The 24,922-nt window shown below is 47.9% G+C and overlaps 2 protein-coding genes across 2 annotated transcripts; both read left to right on the top strand.

Moving 5' to 3' along the window:
- LOC311215118 (UPF0764 protein C16orf89 homolog) lies at positions 1-9,428 on the top strand (the record flags this gene model as incomplete). Its single annotated transcript, XM_084296146.1, has 11 exons — positions 1-61; positions 1,151-1,274; positions 1,424-1,478; positions 1,721-1,853; positions 3,547-3,696; positions 4,135-4,285; positions 4,462-4,579; positions 6,016-6,151; positions 6,579-6,683; positions 7,181-7,264; positions 9,355-9,428. The coding sequence occupies 11 exons, from the start codon at positions 1-3 to the stop codon at positions 9,426-9,428; spliced, it is 1,191 nt and encodes a 396-aa protein (XP_084152272.1).
- A 2,255-nt stretch (positions 9,429-11,683) lies between these two features.
- Positions 11,684-24,846, top strand: NAGPA (N-acetylglucosamine-1-phosphodiester alpha-N-acetylglucosaminidase; the record flags this gene model as incomplete). Its single annotated transcript, XM_084296145.1, has 12 exons — positions 11,684-11,820; positions 11,956-12,441; positions 14,930-15,069; positions 15,619-15,727; positions 16,039-16,167; positions 17,016-17,224; positions 18,252-18,299; positions 18,715-18,843; positions 20,004-20,135; positions 20,316-20,376; positions 20,880-21,125; positions 21,887-24,846. 11 exons carry the CDS (start codon positions 11,684-11,686, stop codon positions 21,082-21,084), a joined length of 1,785 nt encoding a protein of 594 aa, XP_084152271.1. The 3' UTR covers positions 21,085-21,125; positions 21,887-24,846.
- Positions 24,847-24,922: the final 76 nt, after the last annotated feature.

Genomic DNA, 24,922 nt, shown 5'->3' with positions numbered 1-24,922 from the left:
ATGAGCCGGCAGTGTGCCCAGGTGGCCAAGGAGGCCAACGTTATGCTGGCTTGTGTCAGGAGTAGTGCAGCCAGCAGGGCCAGGGAGGTGCTCGTCCCCCTGGGCTCTGCTCTGCTGAGGTTGCACCTTAAGTGCACTGTTCAGTTCTGGGCCCCTCACTACAAGAAGGACATCGAGGCCCTGGAACGTGTCCAGAGAAGGGCTATAAAGCTGGTGAAGGGCCTGGGACACAAGTCCTGTGAGGAGCGGCTGAGGGAGCTGGGGGTGTTTGGTCTGGAGAAGAGGAGGCTCAGGGCAAAGCTTATTGCTCTCTGCAACTGCCTAAAGGAAGGTGTGAGGAGCTGGGGGTTGGCCTCTGCTCACAGATAACTGGTGACAGGACCAGAGGGAATGGCCTCAAGTCGTGGCAGGGGAGGTTCAGGCTGGAAATGAGGAGACATTTCTGCTCAGAAAGAGCAGTCAGGCATTCGGACGGGTTGCCCAGGGAGGTGGGGGAGTCACTGTCCCCGGGGGTGTTCAAGGAGAGTTTGGACGTGGTGCTTGGGGACATGGTTCAGTGGGTGATGGTGGTAGGGGGATGGTTGGACCAGATGATCTTGGAGGGGTTTTCCAACCTTTATGATTCTGTAATTCATCCAAGCGTGCCCACTCAGTGTCCACAGGTGTCCTCATTTAATGAGAACAGGAGCAGTTCCTCGGTTTTCTGTCCCAGCGCTGTGTGTGTTCTGTCACACTTCTCCTCCATCCGGAGCAGTGTCATCAGGTGCGGGGAACTGGCAGCACCGCAGCTCTCCTGAGGGCAGCCTGGGGCCCGGCTACCTGCAGGCCACACCACCCACAGCCTTCTGATGGCCCCTTTACACCATCCCTCTGAAATAAATTATTTTCTAAAAAATAATTAAAAAACAAATTTTGCTTAGAAACCTGGTGAACTTGGATAATTTGCTTCATTTGACATATGTAATATCTTGTGAAGCAGCACAGAGTTAGCACAGCGTTTCCTTCATCTCTATCAAAAGACTAACCCTAGGTATGTGGTAAATGCATTTAATGTATTTACTGCTTAGTGCTCATATCAGGCGGTAACATACAGTGAAGCCCTTCATTTCCAGACATGCAGATTCCCCTCTCCACCCTTATCCTTATGCAGCGGCAAAGAAAGGCCTTGGTGGGCTGCTCACTGTGGAGGTGACGGCAGGCAGCCCGTATCTCACCGTGCCCTTCAGCAGTCTGACCACTACAGTGGACTCAGCGCACATGCACACAGCCTTGCTGTTAGAGTGCTTTAAATAAATGATTTCTCAGCACTTTCTTCAAGAACGCTGTGCACACTTCAAAAGTTGTATTTTTTAATTGCAGATGGACAGTCTTTTACCTCCCCTTACCTCTACACATGAGCAAGAGCTCCCTCTTCTGATGGCAGCTACAACAATTTTACCGACGCCAAGGAGGAAACACTGGATTTGATCTGCGGAGTTGTACTGCCAAGTGTGTTGGCTGACATGTAAAGGCACAAGACATTTGCTAGCATTGAAGATGACAGTCAAGCTTTCTGTGAGAACACAGCGGCATACCTGTGGTTAAACTGTTAAGGGAAAGTATCCCATCACACACAGCAGGACCTGCTGTGAGCAAGGGGTATTGATTTAGAAGTTACACAACCTCTTTGAGCAGAGTAGATATGCTGCTTACTTTCTTCTTGCTGATTTTTCTCTTCAAGGCCAGCTTCTTGAAAACTGAGCCTAATGTGAGGAGCTCTGTCATTTCTGCCCTCGAGAAAGCGACTGTCTTCATGGAGAGTCGGTATCAGGACATCAATTTAGATGCAGTGCTGGGATTTCATGTTTTGCAAGGTATTGTGACACAGTCTGGCTTTTTTTTTTTTTTTTTTAGGAACTAAGCTGATACCAGCTTTCTTGACTTTAGTCTTTACATTACACAGATTTGACTGCTAGTAGCATGATATATCTATAATAATTTCTAAATTCATTTTTTACCCTGTTTTAAAGATTCAGCTCCTTAAATGCACTAACAGTAGTAGTGATCCAGCTGTTACTTTCATCAAAAGTACGCCTTAGAAGGAAACCTTGATTCTTCTTGTTTTTAAGAGGACTCACCTGGGTTACCTCTGGCTTGGGAGGAATGCAATAAGCTGTAAGAAGAATATTTTAAACTATTTGTTAATACTTGGCATTATATTCCCCTGTGGGATCCAAACCAGTTTGGATAAGAGTTGCCTCTACACACAAATTTTAGGGCCGTTCCCTAGTTTGGGATCAGAAGTTGGTGTTCTCAGCATCCACCTGCTTTGACACCTGCCTTACCCAAAGTGTGGGTGCAGCAGAGAAGGCAGAAGCAGTCCCTAAACCACATCCACATTTTCCGGTGCACTGGAAGAATTTGGAGGTAGATGATAACCTGGCTACGTGGCTAATTTATCTCTGTGTGAATTCCAGTCACCTCCAGAAGGGGTCAAGATCTGATCTTTGGATTATATATTCTTCTTCATAAAGCAGACAGGAAAGGTAGTTACATGCTATCACAAACATAAATTTGGAGTGCAAACAAACCCATAGCCAGACAGCCATAGAAATTAAAGGGCTAGCAGAATGCACCACTGACTCGCTGTAAACAGTCTGCCAAACTCACAGAAGCACAAAGGGCAGGAAGCACATGTAAGAAGAACAGTAATTATCTGCCACCTTGTAACTCATTAAACAGTCTTTGCCTGTAGAAGTGTGAGCAATCCCTTGGGCAATACAGAGGGCTTTTTTGACATTTGAGAAGTCTGTCTTTTTTTTTGTTTTTTTTCTTATTTTCTCCATATTGATGCTATCCATTTCACAGAACAGTTGAGATTGGAAGGGACCTCTGGAGGTCACCTTCCCAAATCCCTGCTCAAGCAGGGCCACCTACAGCAGGTTGCCAAGGACCGTGTCCGGGGCTTTTTGAATATACCACTGAGAACCTGGTTCTGCCCTCTGTGCACCCTCCCTTCAGATAACTGTACGCATGGAAGAGCCACCCCCTCCCCAACCTTCTTTTCTCTGGGCTCTACTGTTCCTTCTGTGTCAGAACAGTTTGAACATTGCTGGAGCATCTCTGGATTAGCAGCCATTCTTCAAAGGAAGAAAAAAAAAAAAAAAAAAAAAAGAGGAGGGCTATAGGAGAGCCTGACTACCTCTGCAACATCTTAACATACTCTCTTATAGAGAACACACTAAACATATTTCATAGCTTTCTTTTCTTCCTTGTTTCTTCATATATCAAATAATAGTTTGGCTTCTAATTGCAGTAGCATAATGCTCTGCAGTAAGATACCTACTAACCATATCAGAAGAGACACTACTTAGGTAAAATAAAATCTAGTACATTGGATTACTTAATAGGTTCCAGGGTAAATCTTGTTTTAAAAAATGTTGGCTGTGAGGAGAATGGCTGTCACCAGGGGAAGCTGCAAAACTATTTAAAAAGGAAGGGAAAAAAAAAAAAAAGAGTGGACAGAGAATTTATGGTAGTATACAAAATAAATTTTTGTTTCTGCAGGCTATTTGAAAGGAGCCATAGAAAAGTGGCCTTCAGAACATGAATTACTTGCCCAGCGTGCCCAAGTTGAAAGTGTGGTGAAGAAGTTGTCTCCTCTGATTGAAAAAGCAATGTATTCTCTAGCGCAGAATGATCCCAAATATTTCAAAGGTAAAAATAACAAGTATGGATGGCATTGAAGAAAAATAGTTCTCATTCAAGCTCAAGGTATTCGTATTGCAGTGTTTTGCCTTTATGCAATGACCTATGAAACAACAAAGATGCCAGAGTTAATGAAAAGAAAGAGTTTACTTGGAGTTTGGTATCCATCCTGCGAGTTCTTATGAAGGAATGGCTAGTGAGCCGAAATGGAAACACAAATACTAATTCTTGGAAGTCTGATGCTGATTTTTTGGGTGGTCTGGAGAAAAGCACTAAAGGCAGGTCTGCACAATAGGGATATTCAGCTCCAAAAGCCACAGAGAGGCAATGTGCAGATGTATTCAAGGGTACTTTTGGGTGTAGACAGACTGAAGAAATCAGGCAGGGCCCGAGATCTCCTTTGACTATACCACTAATTACAGGCTCTCTTCTTTGATTTGCTTTCAGAATTTGCACCAATTTTAGGACCACATTTCTGGGTCTTTCCCCGTTCATGGAACCAAACGGATACCTTGCTGGCCTATACTTCATTTGGTAGTTCCAAGTGTTTTACAGAGAAAACAAGTGACACGTGCTATACGTATTTGCTAGGAACATGGTATGTTTCTGCAGTATCGCTGGATCCTTTCTTACTGCCACTGTTTTATAAGACTTTTCTATTGTCTGCTGGCAAGCAGGACATGAGAGTTACTGTGCCCTGCAATTGTACAGAACAGGAATAGGCCTTCCTTTAGCAGACTCTCCAACTCCATCTGTATTGCTATTCTTAAACAGGAAAGAGAATGGCAAGTCCTGCGTTGTCACAAGCACCTGTAGGAACATAATGACAAAACTTGGTTGCTCAGGTTACTCCTTGTCCCATCAGCTTTTCTACTTCATGTTTGCTGATATGGTAAGTGAAAAGCTTTATCATACAAGATTTATTAACCATGACAGTCAGTATTATACATGGAAAAGAAAGCAATACGACAGAGTAGATTGTGTGATGGGATGTTAGAGATAACAAGGAGGAACAGTAAAGTTTTGCTAAAGGCGCTTTCTCAATACCTGTATTAGGTAAGTATCTGAGTGCAAATCTGGTGGTTTGGATTTCAAAGGTAAGCAAAGTTCAAAGACTATTTACTTGCCCTCATCTAGAAGTAAAGAGGAAAGACAGAAGTGGCAGTACGTCAAAGAAGGCCAATATTTTCTCTATAGTACTATAATCAAATTATCCTGAAGTGTACAGGAGCTTGTGAGAGGTAAAGAAATTCTTGGTGGAGGTAAACCTGTAATCTTGTGAGAACTGAGTGAATGAAGGCGGTGTATGGAAATTTGGGCAGTGGTGTGCCTGGGAACAAATATGGAGGAAGGTGGAAGGCTCCGCAAGAACTAGCTTGTTGCCCTTTGTCTCGGAGGCAACTGATCATTCCAATGGATTTGAATATACTGGGAAAGCACTTAAGTTGTGACAGAGAAAGTTATGATTCTGCCTAGTATCCATCGAGGGAGACAAACCAGGAACTTAGAAATTACCTTTTCTGACTGAAAACAGGTTGGAGTAAAAGAGAAAGAAGCAGCAGAAGGGGCTGCATTGCAAGGAAGATGAAGAAAGAGAATTGAGGGATGAGAGGTTTCTCCGAACACAATTTCTAAACCTAATTTAGACAGAGCAAAGGCTCTGTGCTTTTTTGATTCCACTCACAAATACCCTGAACTGTAGCAACATACCTAAAACACCTAGGAACATATTTATGACTTTATTGGTCACGTTTTCCCCAACTTCTCAACTTGTTTGTAAGGCCACTCCTTTCCCTCCTGATTAACACCAATATTTCAGATATGTGCCTCATCACAGATCTGCAGAACAGACATTCCAGCTGCAAAGGATAACACGTACCTTATTCATGCAACATGTTACAAGTATCACGCTACTGGTGACTGGTACCTAACTTGTGCGTAGCCACCAGGCACTATGTCTATTGGGACAACTCTACTGAGAGATAACCAAACAAGCTGTTTGAAAATACTATTTCACAGCTTATTAGCCTTGAAACAGATTGGCGATGAGGGTCCCTACCTGCTGTGTAGGTACCATATAATGATATTCTTTTCCATTCACTCAAGGCTGGACGTTCACTCAAAGCGGGACACATGATGCTGTAGGGATCCTATAGTCCATGAGATGCATCCTGCTAAAAAAATAACATTTCAGTTGTCACAAAATATTTGAATCCAGTCTAAGATTTCCAATTGCAGTTCACCACTCTTAGAGCCTCTCTTCCCTAATCCAATTTAGAGGGGAAAAAACAAAATGCAGTGCAATAGTCAAGTTTTTTCTGTATCTAGAAAGGATGCTCTGATCATCTGTTCCTGAGGAGCCAGTATTACAAGAATATTTTCTGTGCTAGCATGATGAAAATAAACTTGCAGATCGAAAGCAATGGATTTGAGTCTTCTTCTCGAGACCTCTTCATGGAAAACAGTACGTAATCTCTTCTCAGTTAACCAACACTGTTGTAAATGTTATTGTGAAATAAAGAAAGCTAAGCTTTTTCTCCAGTAGCAATGAGTCATCTAAGAAAACTGAAGAAAGATTTGGTACCTTAATCAGTTATACAACATTTAAAACTCCAGCCTCAAATATTTATCTTTAATTTTACAAGCTATTTTTTAATCCAAAATTAAGATGTATAAAGTTTATAGTTTAGTTACATTAACTATACTTTAATGGACATTATTTCCAAACTTGGAATTTATTTGCCTAATTCTGCTGTTAACAATGATTTTTAGGATTAACATGGCATGATTTTAATTAAGCTTTATGGGCATGTTTCTTGCTGGAGATCAAGCATGTGAAGCCATAATGACAAAAACAGCTGTGGTTTTCTGTGCCATTTAATTTCCCCTAGTTATGCTCTGTGGCATGTCTGGCTTCTCTGACTTCTACAAACTCAGATGGCTGGAGAAGATTCTCGCTTGGCAGAAGCCTAAGGAGGGATGCTTTGGGGAACCCAGTGAGTAAGCCTGACCCTACAGGAGGGAGGTGTTGTGGTGCCGTGCCTCAGTGTGTAAGATGTGCATGGCCAATTGAAGAGCTCTGTTACAGTAGTTCTCTAAGGTCTTAAGGACAGCTCAAAGGGTGCCCCTTCCCCCCCCCCCACCTCCACTGGAAGAAGAACAATTACTAGTGTTTTTCCCATGTACAAAATCTTTCACAAATGCTACATGGGCTTCAGCACAAAGAATGTGCCTGGACATGTAGTTTGCCAGAACCTTAGTTGATCTGTAATACGTTTCCATAGTGGAAGACTGGTGAGCTGTAAGGTAAGGCCAGTGCCTCATGCTTCACGAAAACAGAAACCTCAGAAACAGAGGTGTTAAGAAGTCTTCTTCACTGAGAATGACAGTGCTCTCAGCATTGAAGGGCAATCAATTTCCCTGTATTTCCTTTTAAAAAATAAACAAAATAACAAGGAAAAAAACCTTACACACCACCCTCTTCTCTCTTCAGGTGAAGATTTTGAATACTCTGCCGGAACAGAAGACCAAAATAAGCCGCTAAGGAGAGTTAAGAGACGGGAAAAGATGTTTACAGGTATTTAAAGGAAGGTGTATTTTTTTGAAAAGCTTTGTTCCAGTTGCTGCTGAATAACTGTGCACGAACTATTCAATAGCACACAGTTGTTCCCAAGGTAACTCTAACTTCTTTTTTTTAAATGTACAAGTGACTTTATTTTTTCCCTAAGAATGTGTACAGAAAGAAGGTGTTACAGATGTTTCCATTAACAAGAAAAATTATTCTGCAGTAGTCCAAGATTTTGTCAGGGAAGAATCCTACTCTTAAATGACAGTTTGTAGACAAATATCACAGCATGAACACAGAACAAAAACTGCAATTTGTGCCTGTACTGAATAAGCCACCATAATGAGAGCCTATAACAGGCCTGGAAAAAATACTCCGAATTACAAAGACAGGGAATAAGAGTCAGCCGTGTCCTAAGGGATGGCAGGCAGCAATAGGCCAGGCAATGATCTTACCTACAGCACACAGTCCCACAGCAACCCTAGCTGGGTGAGCAGAGTAGCGTGGTGGCAGCAGGTCCTATTGACAGCCTGGTAATCATCACCCTCAAGCAAGGTAACAAGACGCAGGTCCATCCAAGAAATCTAATAAATAAATAAATAATAGTAATAATAGACCACAACTGGAAACACGTACATCTGCAAATTAGTTCAGGAAATAATTGAAGGCCAGGTCAGTGATGCAGTGAAAACTCAATAACCAAAGTTATTAAGTTATTAATATTCTTTACTATGGCACTGTGTGTGCGGGGCATTGCTCTGCCTAACACACACACCAAGGGTTACTTCCAGTGTGCTTATATTAATGGGATATATACATATTCGTCTCACTTCCCCATAAGTCTCTTGCATATTCATTAGGTCTCAGAAGAATCATTAACATCGGTTCCCGCCCCTATTCAGATACGTGCTGGAGTCCTCAGGTGGTCATCCAGTGTGCTTTGGTAGTCTTTTGATGAAGGCCAGAAGTCTTCCTCACTGCTAAACTTCTGACCCTTCCTTTCTTTTGCAGACTTCAGCATTCCAGGCCAATTCTTGCTGGTTCTATTATTGTGCATGAAGTCTTCCCTTATCTTTAGAGACGTCCTGTCCTTGTACTCCCTGCCTCAGCCCTGCCCCTGTGGTTGATATAAAACACACAGTTGTGTTAGCGAAAACCTGTAAAATCAACATCCTTTGCCTTGTTCCCTGTCTCACCTGAGTGTAAATGAGGCTTCTAGGTCCATGGGTGAAGGCCCCTGGCAAGGCTGGTCAGGACAGCTAGGACCTATTGCTGCACTCAGGGTCCTACAAACCTGTGCTTCAAAACACCAAGTCCATTTTGTAATTTGTGAGCAAAGTTGGTTAAATTTCTCAGTCACCAGTTCACCAATGTTATCATTTTACCATGAATCCGTCTAGTCTTACACACACAGATGCACAAAAAAAAGGCTCCTGGAAGGCACAATTAATAAGGCATTTGTAAAATAAAACACTTGAAGTAGGCAGAGAGCTAAGAGAGCTAGTGTTCATTATCATACACAAAATGAGTCAAATGTCTCCCTGATTTCTATGGTAGTAAGCCCAGTGCATGGGAAATTCAGAAATCTTAAAATCCTCATATTTTCATTTCATGTGGCAACGCCAGTATTAATCTACCTGGCTGCCCACATTTCTGATCCGTGGAAAGGATCCAGAAGTCTTGCACACAGGGATATCAACTGCTGTGCTACAGATTCATAACATGAAATAAAATGTTTTCTTTTATATATAGTTTTTTTTTTAATCTCTCTCTCTTTTTTTTTTTTTCTTCCTTCAGTGTCTATCAAAGTAAAGGCTCGCAATATTCCTGCGAAGTAGAAAAATAGGATTACTCTTATCTCAGCAGCTGGGTACAGTATAACACAGAGTATTTTATTTGAGGTCAAACACTGAGCACAGGGTCACACACAAATCATGGGGCAAAGCAGCTATAAAATCCAGCTGAAGTTCTGCCTTGCAGTTTGACATTTGATCTCCCTGACTAAACTTTACTGTAGCCTTCCACATGTACGTGGTTTTAAAATCAGTGCAGATCATCACCTATGCAAGCCATGTAGCATTATTCAACGACTTTCTCCACAGATGGATGTTCCTCCCATTCCACAGCTGTTGCAGTAGGATCGCTCGGAGGGTTCCTGTACTACTACTGCTGCTGACACCAACAGCGCACTGCAGACTGTCAGCAGGAAGACCACGTGCACAGCGAGGCGATCGGTCCTTGAGCAGGACTGGTGCTCAGTTTGTAGTGAAATAGGATTAACCTTCAAATCCGTCTTGTTTTGCAATACTAAACCTTGGGAGCTGTTTTTTAATTATGGTAACGCTGGATAGTTGTCCACTGTGTGTGTTTTCTTGTTAAGTTTTCAAGTATCCCAGAGAGGGATGGATTACCGTTAAATACACACATTTTTCTGTAGATCAAATTCTACTGGCAGATTTTCACCTTCTAAGGAGATCTTCACCTTCACCGAATCTGAATTAATATCCTGGATATTTCTGTGATGTCTCTAACTTTGCTGTCTCAAGTCCCAATCCTGCCAGGTACCTGCCCTGGTTTTAGCTGAGATAATTTTCTTCATAGCAGCTAGTATGGTGCTACGTTTTGGATTTATGATTAAAATAGTGGTGATGACATAGCCACGCTCTAGCAGCTGCAGAGCAGTGCTTACACCAAGACTTTTGTGCTTCCCACGGTGCCCTGCCAGCGAGGAGGCTGCGGGTGCACAAGCAGCTTGGAGGGGACACAGCCAAGGAAGGAGAGCTGATCCAGGCTGACCAAGGGATGTTCCCTGCCATATGGCATTGTGCTCAGCAATGAAAGCTGGAGGGAAAGAAAGAGGAAGGGGGGGGGGGATGGACGTTCGGGGTTATGGGATTTGTCTTCCCAAGTAATGTTACGCATGATGAACCCTGCTTTCCTGGAAATGGCTAAACATCTGCCTGCCGATGGGGAGCAGTGAATGATTTCCTTAATTTGCTTTGCTTGCGTGCACAGCTTTCCCTTTACCAATTAAACTGTCTTTATCTTAAACTATGAGTTCTCTCACTTTTACCCTTCTGATTCTCTCTGCAATCCCACTGGGGAAGAGCAAGCGAGTGGATGTGTGGGGTTCAGCTGCCTACCAGGGTTAAGCCACAACAGCACCAAATGCCTTCAACATCTGCATCCCACCGGGTTCTAACACATGTGTGTAATGAACAATTTTCTGTGACTTTCAGTTTGCTGATCCCTCTTTGCTGATGGAAACGCAGATGCCAAGAGCGGACAGAAGCCTACAGACAGAAACATTTGCTGTTTTATCTTGCCAAGGCAAGATGAAAAATCATTGTTAGAGCTGTGTTAAGAATCATAGAATCACAGAATCATAGAATTGTTTACAGAATCACAGAATCGCAGAATGACTGAGGTTGGAAGAGACACGTGAAGACCATCTACTCCAACCCCCTGCCGAGCAGGATCACCTGGAGCACGTTACACAGGATGGCATTAGGTTGAAAAGACCTGCAAGACCATCAAGTCCAACCATTAACACTGCCAAGTCTACTGCTAGCCCGTGTCCCTCAGCACCAAATCTCTGTGTCTTTGGAACACTTGCAGGGATGGAGACCCAACCACTTCCCCGTGCAGCCTGTTCCAATCTCACCGAGAGAGGGAGTTAGGAGAATACAATAAATCACTGACCTTTTAGAAAAGAATTTACTAACTTTTAGAAAAGGGGGAACTGAGAGAGGAAGTTAGGGGAATCTTATCAAGTAGAGGTAGAGTGACAGACAGCATGGAACCAGGATGCTCAAATTAATTAAAGCAAGAAGCCTTGGGCCCGTTTACCAAGGTCAGTCTCCTAACAAGAGTGTGAGCCTGTCTTAAGAAACTGGTCCTGCAGATGGACAAGAGCCAAGGAGCAACTGAGTCTGTGCAGAGACAAGAGGTCAAGGAGCAGTGATGAGGAAGAGTCACCAACCTTCATCCCCACCACCCCCGATGACCGCCACCAGAACACACTGTGCAGTGCAGATGGGAGGAGCTTATGGAAATGACTCCTTGGGACTAATTTTAATACGGAGCGGGGACAGGTTATGAATATGTATAGGCGTAGTGTGAAACTTCATGCATATGTGACTCCTTGCTGCATATAACCAAGGCAAGTTTCCACGCCAGGAGCGCACCACGTTGTCGGGACCGCCCCCGTGCTGCCGGCACACACCGCACCTCCTGTACAGCTTACTGACCGGGGAGCCCTTCTCCGCAAGTCCTCGCACCCCTCCCAGTGACGGATCTTCCCTTAATCCCCCACCCCGGTGCACCCCGAGGCCGTTTCCTCCCCTCTCGCCGTTGCCCCTCCCGCGGCAGCGCCGTCCCCGGGCCCTCCGCGCCGCCAGGGGCCGCGCTGCCGCCGGGCGCCCCCCGAAGATGGCGGCCGGGGCCGGGGCCGGGGCTGGGGCCGGGGCTGCGGGCGGGGACCGCGGGCGGCGGCGGGCGCTGGGCCGGGCGCTGGCGGCGGCGGCGCTGGCGGCGCTGGGCTGGCTGCAGGCGGCGCTCGGCCACGGGTGAGTGGCGGCCCCGCCGCGCTCCGGGACCGGGAGGAGCGGGGATGGAGGGGAGGGGACGGAAAGCGGCGGAGCCCGCGCTGCGAGCCGAGCCGAGCCGAGCCGAGCCGTAACGCCCGGGCGCTGTCGTTGCAGGGCTGCCCCCGGCCCCCGCCTGCTGCAGCCGTACCCGGCGGGGCGGCACGGCCCCCGCCACCCGCACCGCGCGGTCCGGGACTGCCAGCCCCTGCGGCACGGCAACGCCACGCACGAGGCATGGCCCGCGGACAGCAGCAGCCAGCTCCCCGTGGCCACCACCAGGCCCTTCGTCTCCTACGTGCCCTCGGAGGGCGACGACCGCCGGGTGGTCTACGGGCACTTCACCTTCGTCAGGAACCCCCGCAGGACCGTCTCGGTGCTGGAGCCCGGCGGAGAGGGCGGCTGCCGGGCTCGTCGCAGAGCCCCCGTGGAGGAGACGGCGAGGCTGGGCGGGTGCCTGGTGGCCCAGAACGGCGGCTACTTCGACATGGAGACGGGCGAGTGCCTGGGGAACGTGGTGAGCGACGGCAGGCTGGTGAGGAATGCCCACGGCCTGCAGAACGCCCAGTTCGGCATCCGCAAGGACGGCACCATGGTGTTCGGGTGAGGACGGGGCTGGCTGCGGGGTGGGAACGCTGCCCAGGCACTGCCTCTGTGGCCTCTCGTGGTTATCACAGAATGGGAGATCCTTACGGGGCTGTGCTCCATGAGGTTAGGGATGTCCTGCCTGCAACCCACTGAGCTCCCACGGACCCCGTTGGCTTCCTCTCCTCATCCTGTGTGTGGCTGCTCTTCACAGGAAAAACGTGTCTTACTGTTCAGTGGAAATCCTGACATCTCCTGCAGTGCCCGTGTGCCGCTGCGTTGCCCTTCCTGAGGTACCGGGGTAGTTAAAGCCCCTTATGAGCGCCAGGGCCTGTGAACACGAAGCTTCTCCCAGTTGTCTGAAGAAGGCCTCATCCTCCATTTCCCAATCGGGCAGGATGAGGCAGGCACCCCCCATGACATCCCCTTGTCACACTGCTGGTGCTCTAATCCCGACCTGTAAGGTCTCACCCTAAGGTCTCTGCTAGCTTGTGCTCGGTGCCTAGGCAGAGCTCCGGGCGTTCCTGCTGCTCTCTCCTGTGAAGGGTTGCTGTGCCCCACTTCTGCTGCCTTCCCTGGGTTCAGTCTTATCCTGAGGAGCTGCTATCCAGCATTCCAGTCGTGCTATCCCACAGTCTCTGTGATCCCAACGAAGCTCTAGCCCTGCAGCTGCACTGGCCTCCAGTTCCCTATTTTGTGCATTTAGCAGTTTCACATAGGCACCCGTTCTGATTCCCCAGGAAAGGGGTGAAAACTTCTCCTATGAGTCCTCTCGGCACTTCCTTCTTTGTGTGCATATGGTTTAGATCCCCTTCAGGCTTTTTAATTTTTTTTGTTATAAGGTCTTTTGTCCATGTCAGCCTGCAGCCATTGCCAAGCTGATCTCTCTCTTCCTTGCTCGACTGGGCTATCATCTTCTTGCTGCATCATTCCTGGTGTAAGGCTCTCCTCACCGGGCTGGCCAGCCTCTTTACAAAAACTGCTGTTGCCTCACTTGGTCAGCTGGGTGCCATCTCTGCCTGTCAGTGCTCAGAGAGGGTCCTGTTGTTGTAAAAGCCACGTTCCTGCTGCCAGTAGCAGCTGTGCTACCACTTAGGCTTGGTTTCGCAGAGCTCGCAGCCCCTTTCTTGCTGTAGGGCGCTGACCCTGCTCCATTGGTGCAGAGCTGTGGGAGCAGCAAGAGCTCCCTCCCTCCTGGTGCCACTGCTGTCTTCCAGCCTTCATCAGCGCAGGGTTTGCCAGCCCGGTGAGCAGATTCTGGGTGCTCCTAGTGGCATCGAGGCTTCAGTTCCTGCAGGTTGTTGTCTGTCCATCTCTCATCACCCCAGCTGCTGTGCAGCGTGCTGCCCTCCTCCTGTAGCTCTTTGTCCTGGCAGCACAGCTTCTCAACCAGTCCACGCCGGGACAGGGAGAGGCACGCGGTGTCCCCACAGCCTGAGGCTGCAGCATTGTGTGCTGCCTCCGCAGCTCAGAGCGAATCCAGGCGCCCGCTGTGCCGGGGCTGGTTGGTGCAGGAGCTGCGCCCTGTGGTGTCCCTGCGTCTGCCCAGGCGTGCTGCTCTCGGGGAGCTTCTGGCAGTAATTTGGACTGTCAGGGCCGTGGGAAGTAGTCCACAGCTCTCACACCGTGCCGTGGTCAGCAGGACAGCGCTGGGCACGCTGTAACCCCCAGCCTAGCAGAGACGTTCCCTCCACCACTTAGACTGGGGTTGGGCAACCGCAGGCTTTACAAGCCGACAGCTGGCTATGCTCGTGGTGGTGTGCAGTTTGATCAGCTGTGTTCATTTTGGATTTACTTCCTGTCCTTAAAGGGATTTATTTCTGCCTGTTTTCTATTCAGGTATTTTCAGTTTCACTTTTTTACAAAATGGGATGCTTTATTCGGCTACAATCACACACTAAAACACCAAAAGCTAAGCATCCAGCTCCCACAGGACACGTCTGGAACATGGGCAGCAATTAGTTTTACATCAAAAGCTGTCAGAGCTTACAATGAGAGTACAGCTGCTCAGCTCCAGCCTTTGCAGCTGTCCTGTGGGTTGCAAACACCAGCCAGCATCAGATTTTGATGAACCAGCTGTGGCTCAGCACCCTGATTTCTGAGAGAAGCCTGTCCCTTGGGAAGCATCCCGGTGACACACGGTGCCTGAGCTGTTAGGGGTGCTCCCACAGACCCCTGAGCACTTGCCAATGGCTCTGCCCTCATGTTCTGCCAGCTGCTTTCTGCCCTTTTTATCCTGCCGCGGGTCCGCTGGCCACGTTGGTGGCAGGAGCCGCGTTGTGCACAGCGGCCTGGGGCAGTCAGGTCACCCACAGGGGCCGTGTAGCACTAGAGGGCTGCCGAAGGGACGCTCTGCACTGCTTGGCTGCTTGTGTTGGAGGCAGCCAACAGCCACTCAGCCACCTCTTCCCCTTCTCCCTGCCTCCGGAGCCCTCTGGCAGCAGCAGCAGCTTTTACCTAACGCTGCCGTGACTGGGGGTAACTCCTCCTGCTCTCTCTTTCCTAGTTACCTGTCCGAGGAAGATGTTCTGGACCAAGCAAACCCTTTTATTCAGCTTGTGAGTGGAGTGGTTTGGCTCCTGAGAGACGGGGAAGTGTACGTCGGTCAGAGTCAGAAGGCTGAGTGTGATGAAACTCAGACCACAGGTAAATACCGTAAAGCTTCAGCCTGGGCATGGATTGTCCTGATGAGGCTGTTGGAAGGCGGTGGGAGCTCTGGGAGCTGTTGTCTAGTTGCAGTATTTGCTGCTCGCTTAAGAGGGCAACATCTTTTCTGTGCTGCTTTACCCGAGTGTGTGGCAGCTGCAGTACGAGTGCCGCAGTCTGCAAGGCGGGGCTGTGCTTGCCTGTTCAGTGCTATCGAAGAGAATTTGCTAAGGACTGTGAGAAGTGGTAGCACGTCTGGTGTTAATGCTTGTCCGGAGAAACTCAAAGCAGGTGCCTCCTGTAGGACATGAATACTACGGGCTTCTGTGTCCCCTTCCTTTGTCCCTGTGCCAGGCAGAAACCTGACAAGAGTGCTTCTAGGCATGTTATTCCTAGATGGCTCGGATAAACAAGAGGAACCTGGGCTGTGTTCTCACTGTGTTTCAGTTTAGCTGTGCCCCTTGCTGGGAGCTGTTTTGCAGGCAGATGCGTCTCAACAGCCCGTCCTGTCACCCAGCTGGTGGATCAATTATTTCTTCTCCTGCACAGGAACCTTCGAGAAGTTCATCAATGTGATATCAGCCAGGACTGCGGTTGGACATAACAGTCAAGGGCAGCTGGTCTTGGTTCACGTGGATGGACAGACAGAATCCAGAGGGTAAGGCCAGGGCTGGGGTGGGCTCTCAGGGGAGGTGCAAATTCACTCTAAATTCTGTCACTAGAGCTGGAGGGACTCTGCAGCTGCCACTGACGTGTTCTAAGGCAGAGAGCTGCAGAACTGAAGAGGTCAATTGAAGGCACTGCCTGCTGGTTTGGTGCTAGAAGGGCAGAGCCACGGGGTGCTACCTTCAGGCAGCGAGTCAGCACACGTGGGATGGGAGAGCTGACAAGGAGAGGGCCCGAGCTTCTGGCACAGCAGTGCCAGGTTGGAGGGCGTGAACGAGCAGTGACAACTGTTTGCTTTTGCAGGCTCAACCTCTGGGAAATGGCTGACTTCCTGAAGCAGCAGGGAATCATCAATGCGATCAACCTGGATGGTGGAGGGTCTGCAACACTAGTCCTAAATGGGACCCTCGCAAGCTACCCGTCAGAGCACTGGTAGGTGCTGGCTGCACGGGGAGCTGCGCAGCCCCCATTAGCGTGCAGAGCTCGGTCCTGTCCCTCTGCTCTGCTGGGGAGTCAGTCCTAGCACTGCTGGGAGTTCACAGTGTGAAGGCATGTGGCAGGTTTTCGGGGAGAGTTACTCTTAAGTTTAAAGCAATTAGTAACTACCTGAATTTTCCACTTCGTCATCTGGGATTAAAGTTTAGCTGTTTTCAGATGTGCAGCAAAGCTGTGTGAGGTGATGGAGCGGCCTCATGTAGGAACTGGGTCTGAAAGCAGCTCTTGACTGAGGAATTTGCAGTTGCATGTTCACCCCAATTTGCAGAGATCTGTCAACAGCTTATTACTATGGAAGAGAAACGCTGACCTGCAGACCCTGCTCTGCCTCATGTCAGGGTACCTAAAGAATAATTTATGTTAGATTTAGGTTTTTAGCTGTTTCTGACTACAAACATGAAGTGATTGAAAATTCTGTTTGCTGTCTGGCAGTTGAAAGCCAAGTCTTGCTATTACTGCAGTGATGTCCCTCACTTAAAGGCGATAATGTTCTGATAAAGGCATATTGAACACAAAAGTTAGGAAAGCAAGGACTACTTACAAAGAGGCTTTGCTTACATGTTGCTTTTTTGTAATTCTGTGTTTGAAATTACTCCTGTCCATTAGGAATTAACACTGATGTAAAACGCTGACCTAAATCTAGCTTTATATTTTTCCATTACTGACATTCTCTTTTGCCAGTGTGACTTGGGATGAAAATCTGTGGTTGTTACCAGCCGGTTTCATGTAGGGCTGGGAGCAGCAAAATGCTTGCACACCTTATGGGATCCATCTTGTGTCCCCAGCTCCTTTGACAACATGTGGCGTTGCCCTCGGAGCATCTCGACCATCGTGTGCATCCACGAGCCCACCTGCGAGCCCCCGGACTGCAACGGTCACGGGGACTGCGTGCAAGGGGAGTGCCGCTGCGCTGGGGACTTCTGGAGAGGCCCAGCCTGTGACACGTTGGACTGCGGCCCTTCCAACTGCAGCCTGCATGGCACCTGCACGGCCTGTGAGTCACCGTGGCACTCAGGGGGTAGCACTCAGGGGGACGGGGGTGAATCGCTCACCTGGTCAGAGCAGTCATGCTCGCTGTAGTACAGGTGCCACATCCAGAGTCCCTTCCCATCGTGGGCTGAAGGGCTGATGCCATTTGCCAGCAGCAGCAGCTGCTTCCCTCCCAGCAGAGGCTGCCCGTGTCTGGGTGCCCAGGCTTCTGGTGCCGCAGGTGCCAATCCCCCTGCCCTGGCTTTGCGAGCCTCCACCCTGGCCGTACCTTGTGGTGCACGAAGCTGTTCTTCCCCTTCCCTCTGGGCTGGAGGCAGTCAGAGCATACTGCCTCTAGGGAACAGCAGCACTGCCAAGCTGGGACTCAGATTTGGAAGCTAGAGCTGTAATAGGGCTTCACTTCAAACTCTGTCTCAGATTCCCTTTTTGCCCCCTGGGCTTGTGCTCCTGGTTTTCTTTGTAAATGAGATGTTGGAAAGGGCAGCGTGTTACACTGCATGACAAATAATGCAGCTGAGTTCTGCCCCCTCCCTTTGTTGTTCCTTCCCCCCCATTTAGTTACCCCGCATCTCAGTTGTTACAAGTGCAATTGCTACTCTTCTGTAAACCGGTCTTGAAACCAGCAACCGCTGTAACGCACAGCCCTCAGCTTCTGCTCTTCTATACCTGCTCAGTCCATTTCTCTTCTACTTCCCTGGTTTAACTCACAGCCCAGTTTGCACCAGTGAAATGACTGGGCAGAGCCCACTGGGTGCAGGTGTTGCCAGTAGCTGACCCAGAGTTCATATCTCAAAATCCAATCAAGCAGGAGGTGTCGGGGAACTGCTGTGTGGGGCAGGTGTAATGGGTGGGGTTTGTACCTGACCTCTTTGTGAGTTCAAGATACCTCATCTGTGGGTTCCCTGGCAGAGGCAGCCCGATCTCATGTTAAGAGGCCACCCCAAGAAGCAGAGGCTCCTAATTTTGAGTTCCTGCAATTTCTAAGTATTTCTGTGTTGTTGTTAATGTCTGTTCTGTTTGTATTTGCACAGCTGGATGCCTGTGTGATGCTGGCTGGGTTGGCAGCAACTGCAGTGAAGGTAACACTGATTTCTACTCTATTCTAATTCTTTGTAGTCATCAGGAGGATAGCCTGAACTGCTTCCTCGGGGGCTGGCTGCCTGCAGTAGGGGGGAGGTCCCTAATACTCTTTCCAAGAGAGAGTAGTGAAGGGTGAGGCTACAGCACGCTCTCCTTTTTTGTCAGTGTGAGCTTAACTGCAGCCTGAGACTCTTCAGATGGGGTTGGTGTGAAGCCCTTTGCAAACTGCCCTTTTCCTGCCACTTGGAGTCACGGTCCCCGGGTGAGACGTGCTGCTCCTTGGGCAAGGCACAGACTTTTTTTTCTGAGCAGCCATCAACATCCTGGGCCAGTGAATGCTCCGGGATGTAACATGGGGTGAGACTGTCACAAACACTTGCAAAGTCTGATGCCATCTCTGCTTGTCTCCTGCAGCTTGTGCAAGTGGTTTCTACGGGGATGCTTGCACCCAGAAGTGCCAGTGCCAGAATGGTGGCTCGTGTGAGCCCGTGCACGGAGCCTGCTCCTGCCCAGCTGGGTACTACGGCACCAGCTGTGAGCACGGTAAGGGCTGCTCTGGAAAACAGCCTGGGCTGGGGAGAGGCCTTTTTTGTTGTATTTGAGCCACCTCATGTAGGCAATTTAAGTGTGAACTCTGCTGAACAGCATTAGGCCTCAGCTTCACAGCTGGAGCACAACCTGCCAGCTCTTAAGGGCTCGTCTGTCCTACCTGAATTGACTAAAAAGAAAAGGAACAGAGAGGAGACATTTTCTTCATCATTAGACAACTGTAGATCACTGTTGAGTCTCTGCCCAGAAAAGCTGCATTGCTTTTTTGTGTGTATAGCACAAATAGCGCCTGCCCTTCCCTTGGAGGTGCTGCACCAGGCCCTGCCCACAGGTCACGCTTTGGGTGATCCAAGTCAGGGACTGTGAAAGGCTCTAAAGGTCCCTGCTGGCTCCTGGCCTTGGAATTCCAGCTGTGCTTGTGCTGGTGATAACTGAGCTGGCAACATGCTCAGTTGTGTAACTGCAATTTTTCTGAAGTACTGGGGGCTCCTGCCTGAACAGCCTGCTCTGCTGCCAGGACAAGTTAATTGCAGCGTGGGTGTAAACTTGTGTGCGCAGTTACTTCAGTGAGGCTTTGTTCTCAGCCTAAGAACACTCAGCTAGCCTGAGCCCTGTTTTACAAAAACCTCCTCCTAGAAGTAAGCAAAATAACAGTCATTAACTTTGAGTTCAGCACTTTCAAGCTGATGGAGAACGCAGAGTGGGGAGGTAGAACAGCTTTGTCAGGCTGCAGGAAGTGTGGGGGCTTTGAAGCTGACTATTCAGCACAACTGAAGAGCCTGCTGGCTGCCTGTGCTCACACAGAGGTACCTCCTTCCCTTTAGGAACTGGCCACTGCCCCCCACCACCTTTGCTTATGAGCCAAACAGCAGACCCGTAGCTCAAAGGTGGCAGGGAGAAAAGTGCATTGAAAGCAACAATGCTGGAGCCTGCTGTGGTGCCAGAAGCACTATGAATACCTCATCTGCTATGTGCAGGGGCTGAGCCTCTCTTACAGCTGAGAGTGTGTCCCTGGTTCCTGGCACCCAGCCCGTGCAGCTGAAACAGGCACAACTGAGCTGGGGGCTAGGGGGAGCTGCAGGGTGACAGGCTGGATGGGTTCTGAACACACAGAGCTCTGATAACAACCAGCTTCTTTGTGATACTTTTCCTAGCATGCCCCATGGGCTGGTATGGGCCCAACTGCCAGCAGCTCTGTGCCTGTGAACATGCCTGTCCCTGCGACCGAGAGACGGGCAGCTGTAACATCACCTACGACTTGGAAGTACAGGACCAGCTAAACAAAGGTACCTCTGAGTGCACTGGAGTGGATTATTATTTTTTTAAGTATGTGCCAAAGTTGCTCTTCCAACTCATGTTCTGTTTGCTTAGTCAACAGGCTTGCGTTTCTATTACCTTAGCTAAGCTTATCCTTGTTCACTGCAATTTTAACCCCTCACTAACTTTCTTTCCTCTTTGTTTTCCAGCTGGGCAGTGTTTGGCTTCCCACAATAAGGAAAAGAACAAAGAAAAATTCTCTCTGTCAGAGTAAGTGTGTAATACTGGTCACGAGTATACACACACACACACAGTAATGTGAGGCAAAGCAACAAAACCTCGTTGTAAGACAAGTGCTGAGCTGAAGCCACCATCAGTGACAGTTCGTGAGCTGAGCCCAGTGCCCAGCAGCTCACACAAACAACCAGCCACCTTTCCTCTCCCACTGACACACTGTGTGCCCAGCAGAAGGGCAGGGACAGATCCTCCACCAGAGCTCAGCTTTGGTAGTATTACTGAAGCTACAGCCTCTCTGCAGGCACTTTGGTCATGCACTAACTGAGGGCAAAGCCAGAACCACCCATTAGCTCTGGCTGCCATAGCAGCCTTTCAGAGCCTTGCACAGAGCCTGCTCTCACCTGCCTGAGAGCACAACTGTAAGCTTGAGATGACAGAGAAGGGAGTACAAACCTTGAGAAATCATTTGCACACAGGGAGCACGTGGGAGTGGGTCAGGAGATGTTGCTTATGTGGATTTTTCTTTTATCTGATAGAAGAACCTGGATCTCCCTGACCTCTGTCTTGGCTCTGCTTCTTGTGATTAGCACCATGGGAAACATAGGCTTCTTTCTCAAGGCCAGATCAGAGAGGCAACGTGAAAGTGATGATTATCTCTATCACCCCCTGATGGAGATGAATGGAGAAGCCAGTCATACCTCCACATCTGCTGCCTGTGAGACAGAAGATACTCAGGAATAAATTCAGACACTCTGTTAGAGTCCCAGATGAGAAAAGAAGAGGTATGGTACTCTGCATTTCGGAACTGACTGTTACATTCTGACTAGACCTAGAGTGTAAAACCGCTGACAAACCCAAGATGCTTTTGTCTGAGGAACACCCTTGCTTCTTTGCCCAGTCCTGCTGAGTCCTAGCTTCCCTCCCCTCCCCGGCTGCTCTGGCTGGAGCAGATGGGATTGCATCTGGGATTTGGGGTCCCTAGCTGCCATCAGTGGATGCAGGGTGCAAGCAGCAGACCAGCTTCCACACACACAAGGCAATTCCACAGCTGCAGCAGAAATGAAGCCAAGGGTATTTCAGAAAGGTCCTTTCTCACACAGTGATGTAGTCTGTCAGTATTTTTAAGATACAAAATGAAATGCATGTTACCTCTAGCATAAAGACAGGCTTAAAGATAATTTGGTCTCTAACTGTCTGCATTTCCCTTCTAAGTTCAGACTTTCATCCAAAAATGAAGAGTTGTTTTAAAATGTTAGAACAGGTGCAGCACATGGTAAAACCACAGCATTTTTCTTCCTGGCCCCAGTGGCAGGCTCAAAGGCTGACACACAGACAGGGCTGTGGCTTTCTTGCACCTGACTTTCTTACCTGCCCTATGCTGACAGCGGGGCCAGAGCGTTTTCTTACTGAACCCCTAGTCCTAGGACTAATCTAGCAGGTGCTTCACAAGCACTGAATTTCCAATAGGTTCTTATTGTGTAGCAACACGACGAGTCAATGCTGGTTGAAAAGCCTCATTCCTGTGTTCTCTCCTACCTCCCAGGAGCAGCGTGCTCTGCTCAGCTGCACGGCCCAGCCAGCAAGGTACCACAGCCTCAAGCTCTCACCTGGGGAAAAGAAGAGGAGGCAGCAGCCTGAGCAAGACACTCCTGAGCTGTGCACTGGGCTCACCCTACCCCAGCCTGTTCAGCGTGTGCTTTCCCACCACCAGGCTGCCCTCAGCCAGCGGTACAGTCCCTCCAGCAGCCTTGCTCCTGGCTGCCAGAACTGCCCGTCCCTCCTCAGAGGGGATGGCTGCCATCAGGGGCTGGGGCTGCGATCGGTACTTCGAGCAACCCAAGATCCTGAACATCTCAGCTGGAAACTGGATGTTTTTATTTGAACATGTAATTGCACACTGAATTAATATGAGTTTGCTTCCATGTGAGGGGAAACTAGCCTTTAACATGCTACTTTAATGCTGCAAATTGGGTTTTTAAAGCCTGTCTGAGCCTGAATGTTTTTAAGCACTCTATTTTTATCTCTTCAAGCAAAGAATATGTAATTTTTGTGCCACTGCTGGCATCAAATCAACCTGTAAACTGAAGATTCTATTATTTTTTTATTTACAGAAGACAATTTGCCACTTGAATAAAGTCAATTAGTAATAATTGCCTGAAATGGGAATTCTTGATGCTCAGCTGCAGAAGGCAGAAATGATCCTTGCCCAGTTAATCTCAGTGGGCCATTCAAAGCCATGGAGCCCTCTTCATTTTCAATAACTATCTATATTGCAGGATTATGTGTACTGGCTTACTTTGTGGTATAACCATAAACAACAAATGGTGGTTCTACAGGAAAAAGTAAAAAACATTTTAGTTATTTAAAATTTTAAAATAACTGGATACAAATAAGACTTGCCTTTGTTTCTGTGGGTACTTAACTAGAGTAGCATGTGCTAAAATTTTCAGAATTTACCTCAAATTTGAAGAGTTGAATTTCATCAAATAATTAGACGTGTTCTTTTGAGTTTTTTTTTTTAATTTCCAACATACAGAAATGTACAGCTTCTACCAGAACCTACAAATACGATAACTAAGTACATTTTTAGTATCAGATTTGTTTTCAGGTAACACATTACAAAGCACTCTGCATTTTGCTAGTGTGCTCTTCAAGAATGCTTTTTTGTTGGCTGAGAAAAATCAGGACCTCAGTACATAAAAACAGACAGGTAGGGGGAGAGAAAGGAAGACACTGCTTGCTAAGAATGTTAATGCCCATTTAATTTCTATGTAGCTAATAGCTTGGAAATGGATGTCAATGTCATTAAAAGCCAATGCATGTCACACAATACCAATTTAGCCTTCCAAAAGAGAAATAATTAGGTATAAGATTCATCACAATCGAGTGCTGGAAGAATGTTAAAGCTAATAGCATGCAAGAATCTGACAAATGCATGTCAATTTTAGTCCTTAGAGTCTAATAGCTCAGCTTCTTCCATTATTTGGCTCACAGTAGAAATGCTTCAGATGTTAAAGAAGTACAAGCTAGTAAAATATATTTTGAAACCAGATTTCTCTGCCTCTAACAAGCTGGAATTTGCTACCGCGTCAATACCCAACAGCTTTCACACCTGAGCTGAATGGTCAAGTTGGGCTCACCAGGCCCTACCAGTTCGGAGCTGCTCTAAGTGTTACAGCTTTAAGATGACTAGGTTATGGCATTTTCAGAATCTTTAATGAAGGAACCAAAGATGTCAAAAATAATTCAGGCCTTCTTCAAAGCTCAAAGCATGAACCAGAGGGTTGTACCACTTACTATAAAGAGCTGACCAAAGAATGCAAAACTCAACAGTATTTCAGTTATTTAGTTAAATTTGAATTTATAAATTCTCATTAAGCTGATTTTTCCCCCATTACTGAAAAATGTGATACAACCAAACTGGCTAACCACAAGTCTGACATGAATAAGGCTGCGTCTGAAATTGCAGCAAACACATCTGTGCAGCCAAAGCGACTGCAGTAACTCGATTTCCTCAGGGCAATCAGGATTACTCTCTGCCCCCCAAAATCAAGGGCTCAGGAAGCCATGAAACAACGTGGACCTGCACTAAGTGCCTTCCTGCTGACGATGTAAAAGCATGTGGCGTGCCAGTTTTCAGCCTCACCCTTGGCACGCACAAAGTGGTAAAGAAACCAGCAATGCTGCTTTTGCATCCTGCTGGACTAGAGTCTCCTGCAGTCCTTTCACAAGACCAAGCTACCTGAAACACCAAAACATTTAGCCAAAACACCTCAGTCACTGTATTTCAGCTTTGCCCTGAACAACAACGTCTGTCTTTAGTGCGATCTATGTGCTCCGTCTGTCCTTAGTCCTACTGGGACAGAAGCTAGTAAACAGCAGGGCAGGGCAAGCCTGGAGAAATTGCTAAGAATAGAGGTTTCACATATGGCCATATTTAGTTGTAAACGAAGGCACAGCACTGTGTGCCAACATCACCTACAGCGCTGTCTCTCTCGAGACCTTGCATCACACGTTACACATGGCAACAGCTCTCTGAGGTAGGCATTATGTTCTGCATGTGGAATATCTGAAACAGGGGAAAGCCCTCGTTTACTGAGGAATTTAATTGTTCAGCACCCACCTCGTTACCTGAACACAGCCCAAGCTGACTGCACTGAAGAACAGCCGCAGGGGTGCTGCTGAGGAGCAGGGGGTCCTTGCTGCACCTCCAGCTCAGTGCCCAAAGCTGGAGAACGCTTTCAGGGTCCTGGCTTATGAGAATTACAAGGAGCCACTGTGAGCAGAACCCAGAACTCCTCTTGGTCTCAACTTACGAGAGACTGCTGTGAAGGAAACAGAGCATCTTCTTTTCTAAAGCCTACTGTTTTTTTTTCTTTTCTTTTTTTTTTTCTTTTCTTTTCTTTTTTTTTTTTTCTTTTAAGAAGAAAAGGAGTTTTAGAAAAAATCTGCTTCTCTTGCATCTGCAATTCACAAAGCCAGTTAAAAAAAAAAAAACAAAAACAGAAACACAGCACAGTAGCCATAACAGAAGGAAGGGAACTACAGCCTGGATGTTATGTCAGCATCCAGGGGAAAG

Source organism: Netta rufina (assembly GCF_964035555.1).
Source record: "Netta rufina genome assembly, chromosome: 15".
Taxonomy (NCBI): Eukaryota; Metazoa; Chordata; class Aves; order Anseriformes; family Anatidae; genus Netta; species Netta rufina.
Note: the sequence above shows the minus strand (reverse complement) of the source record. Positions and strands in the feature narration are given on the sequence as shown.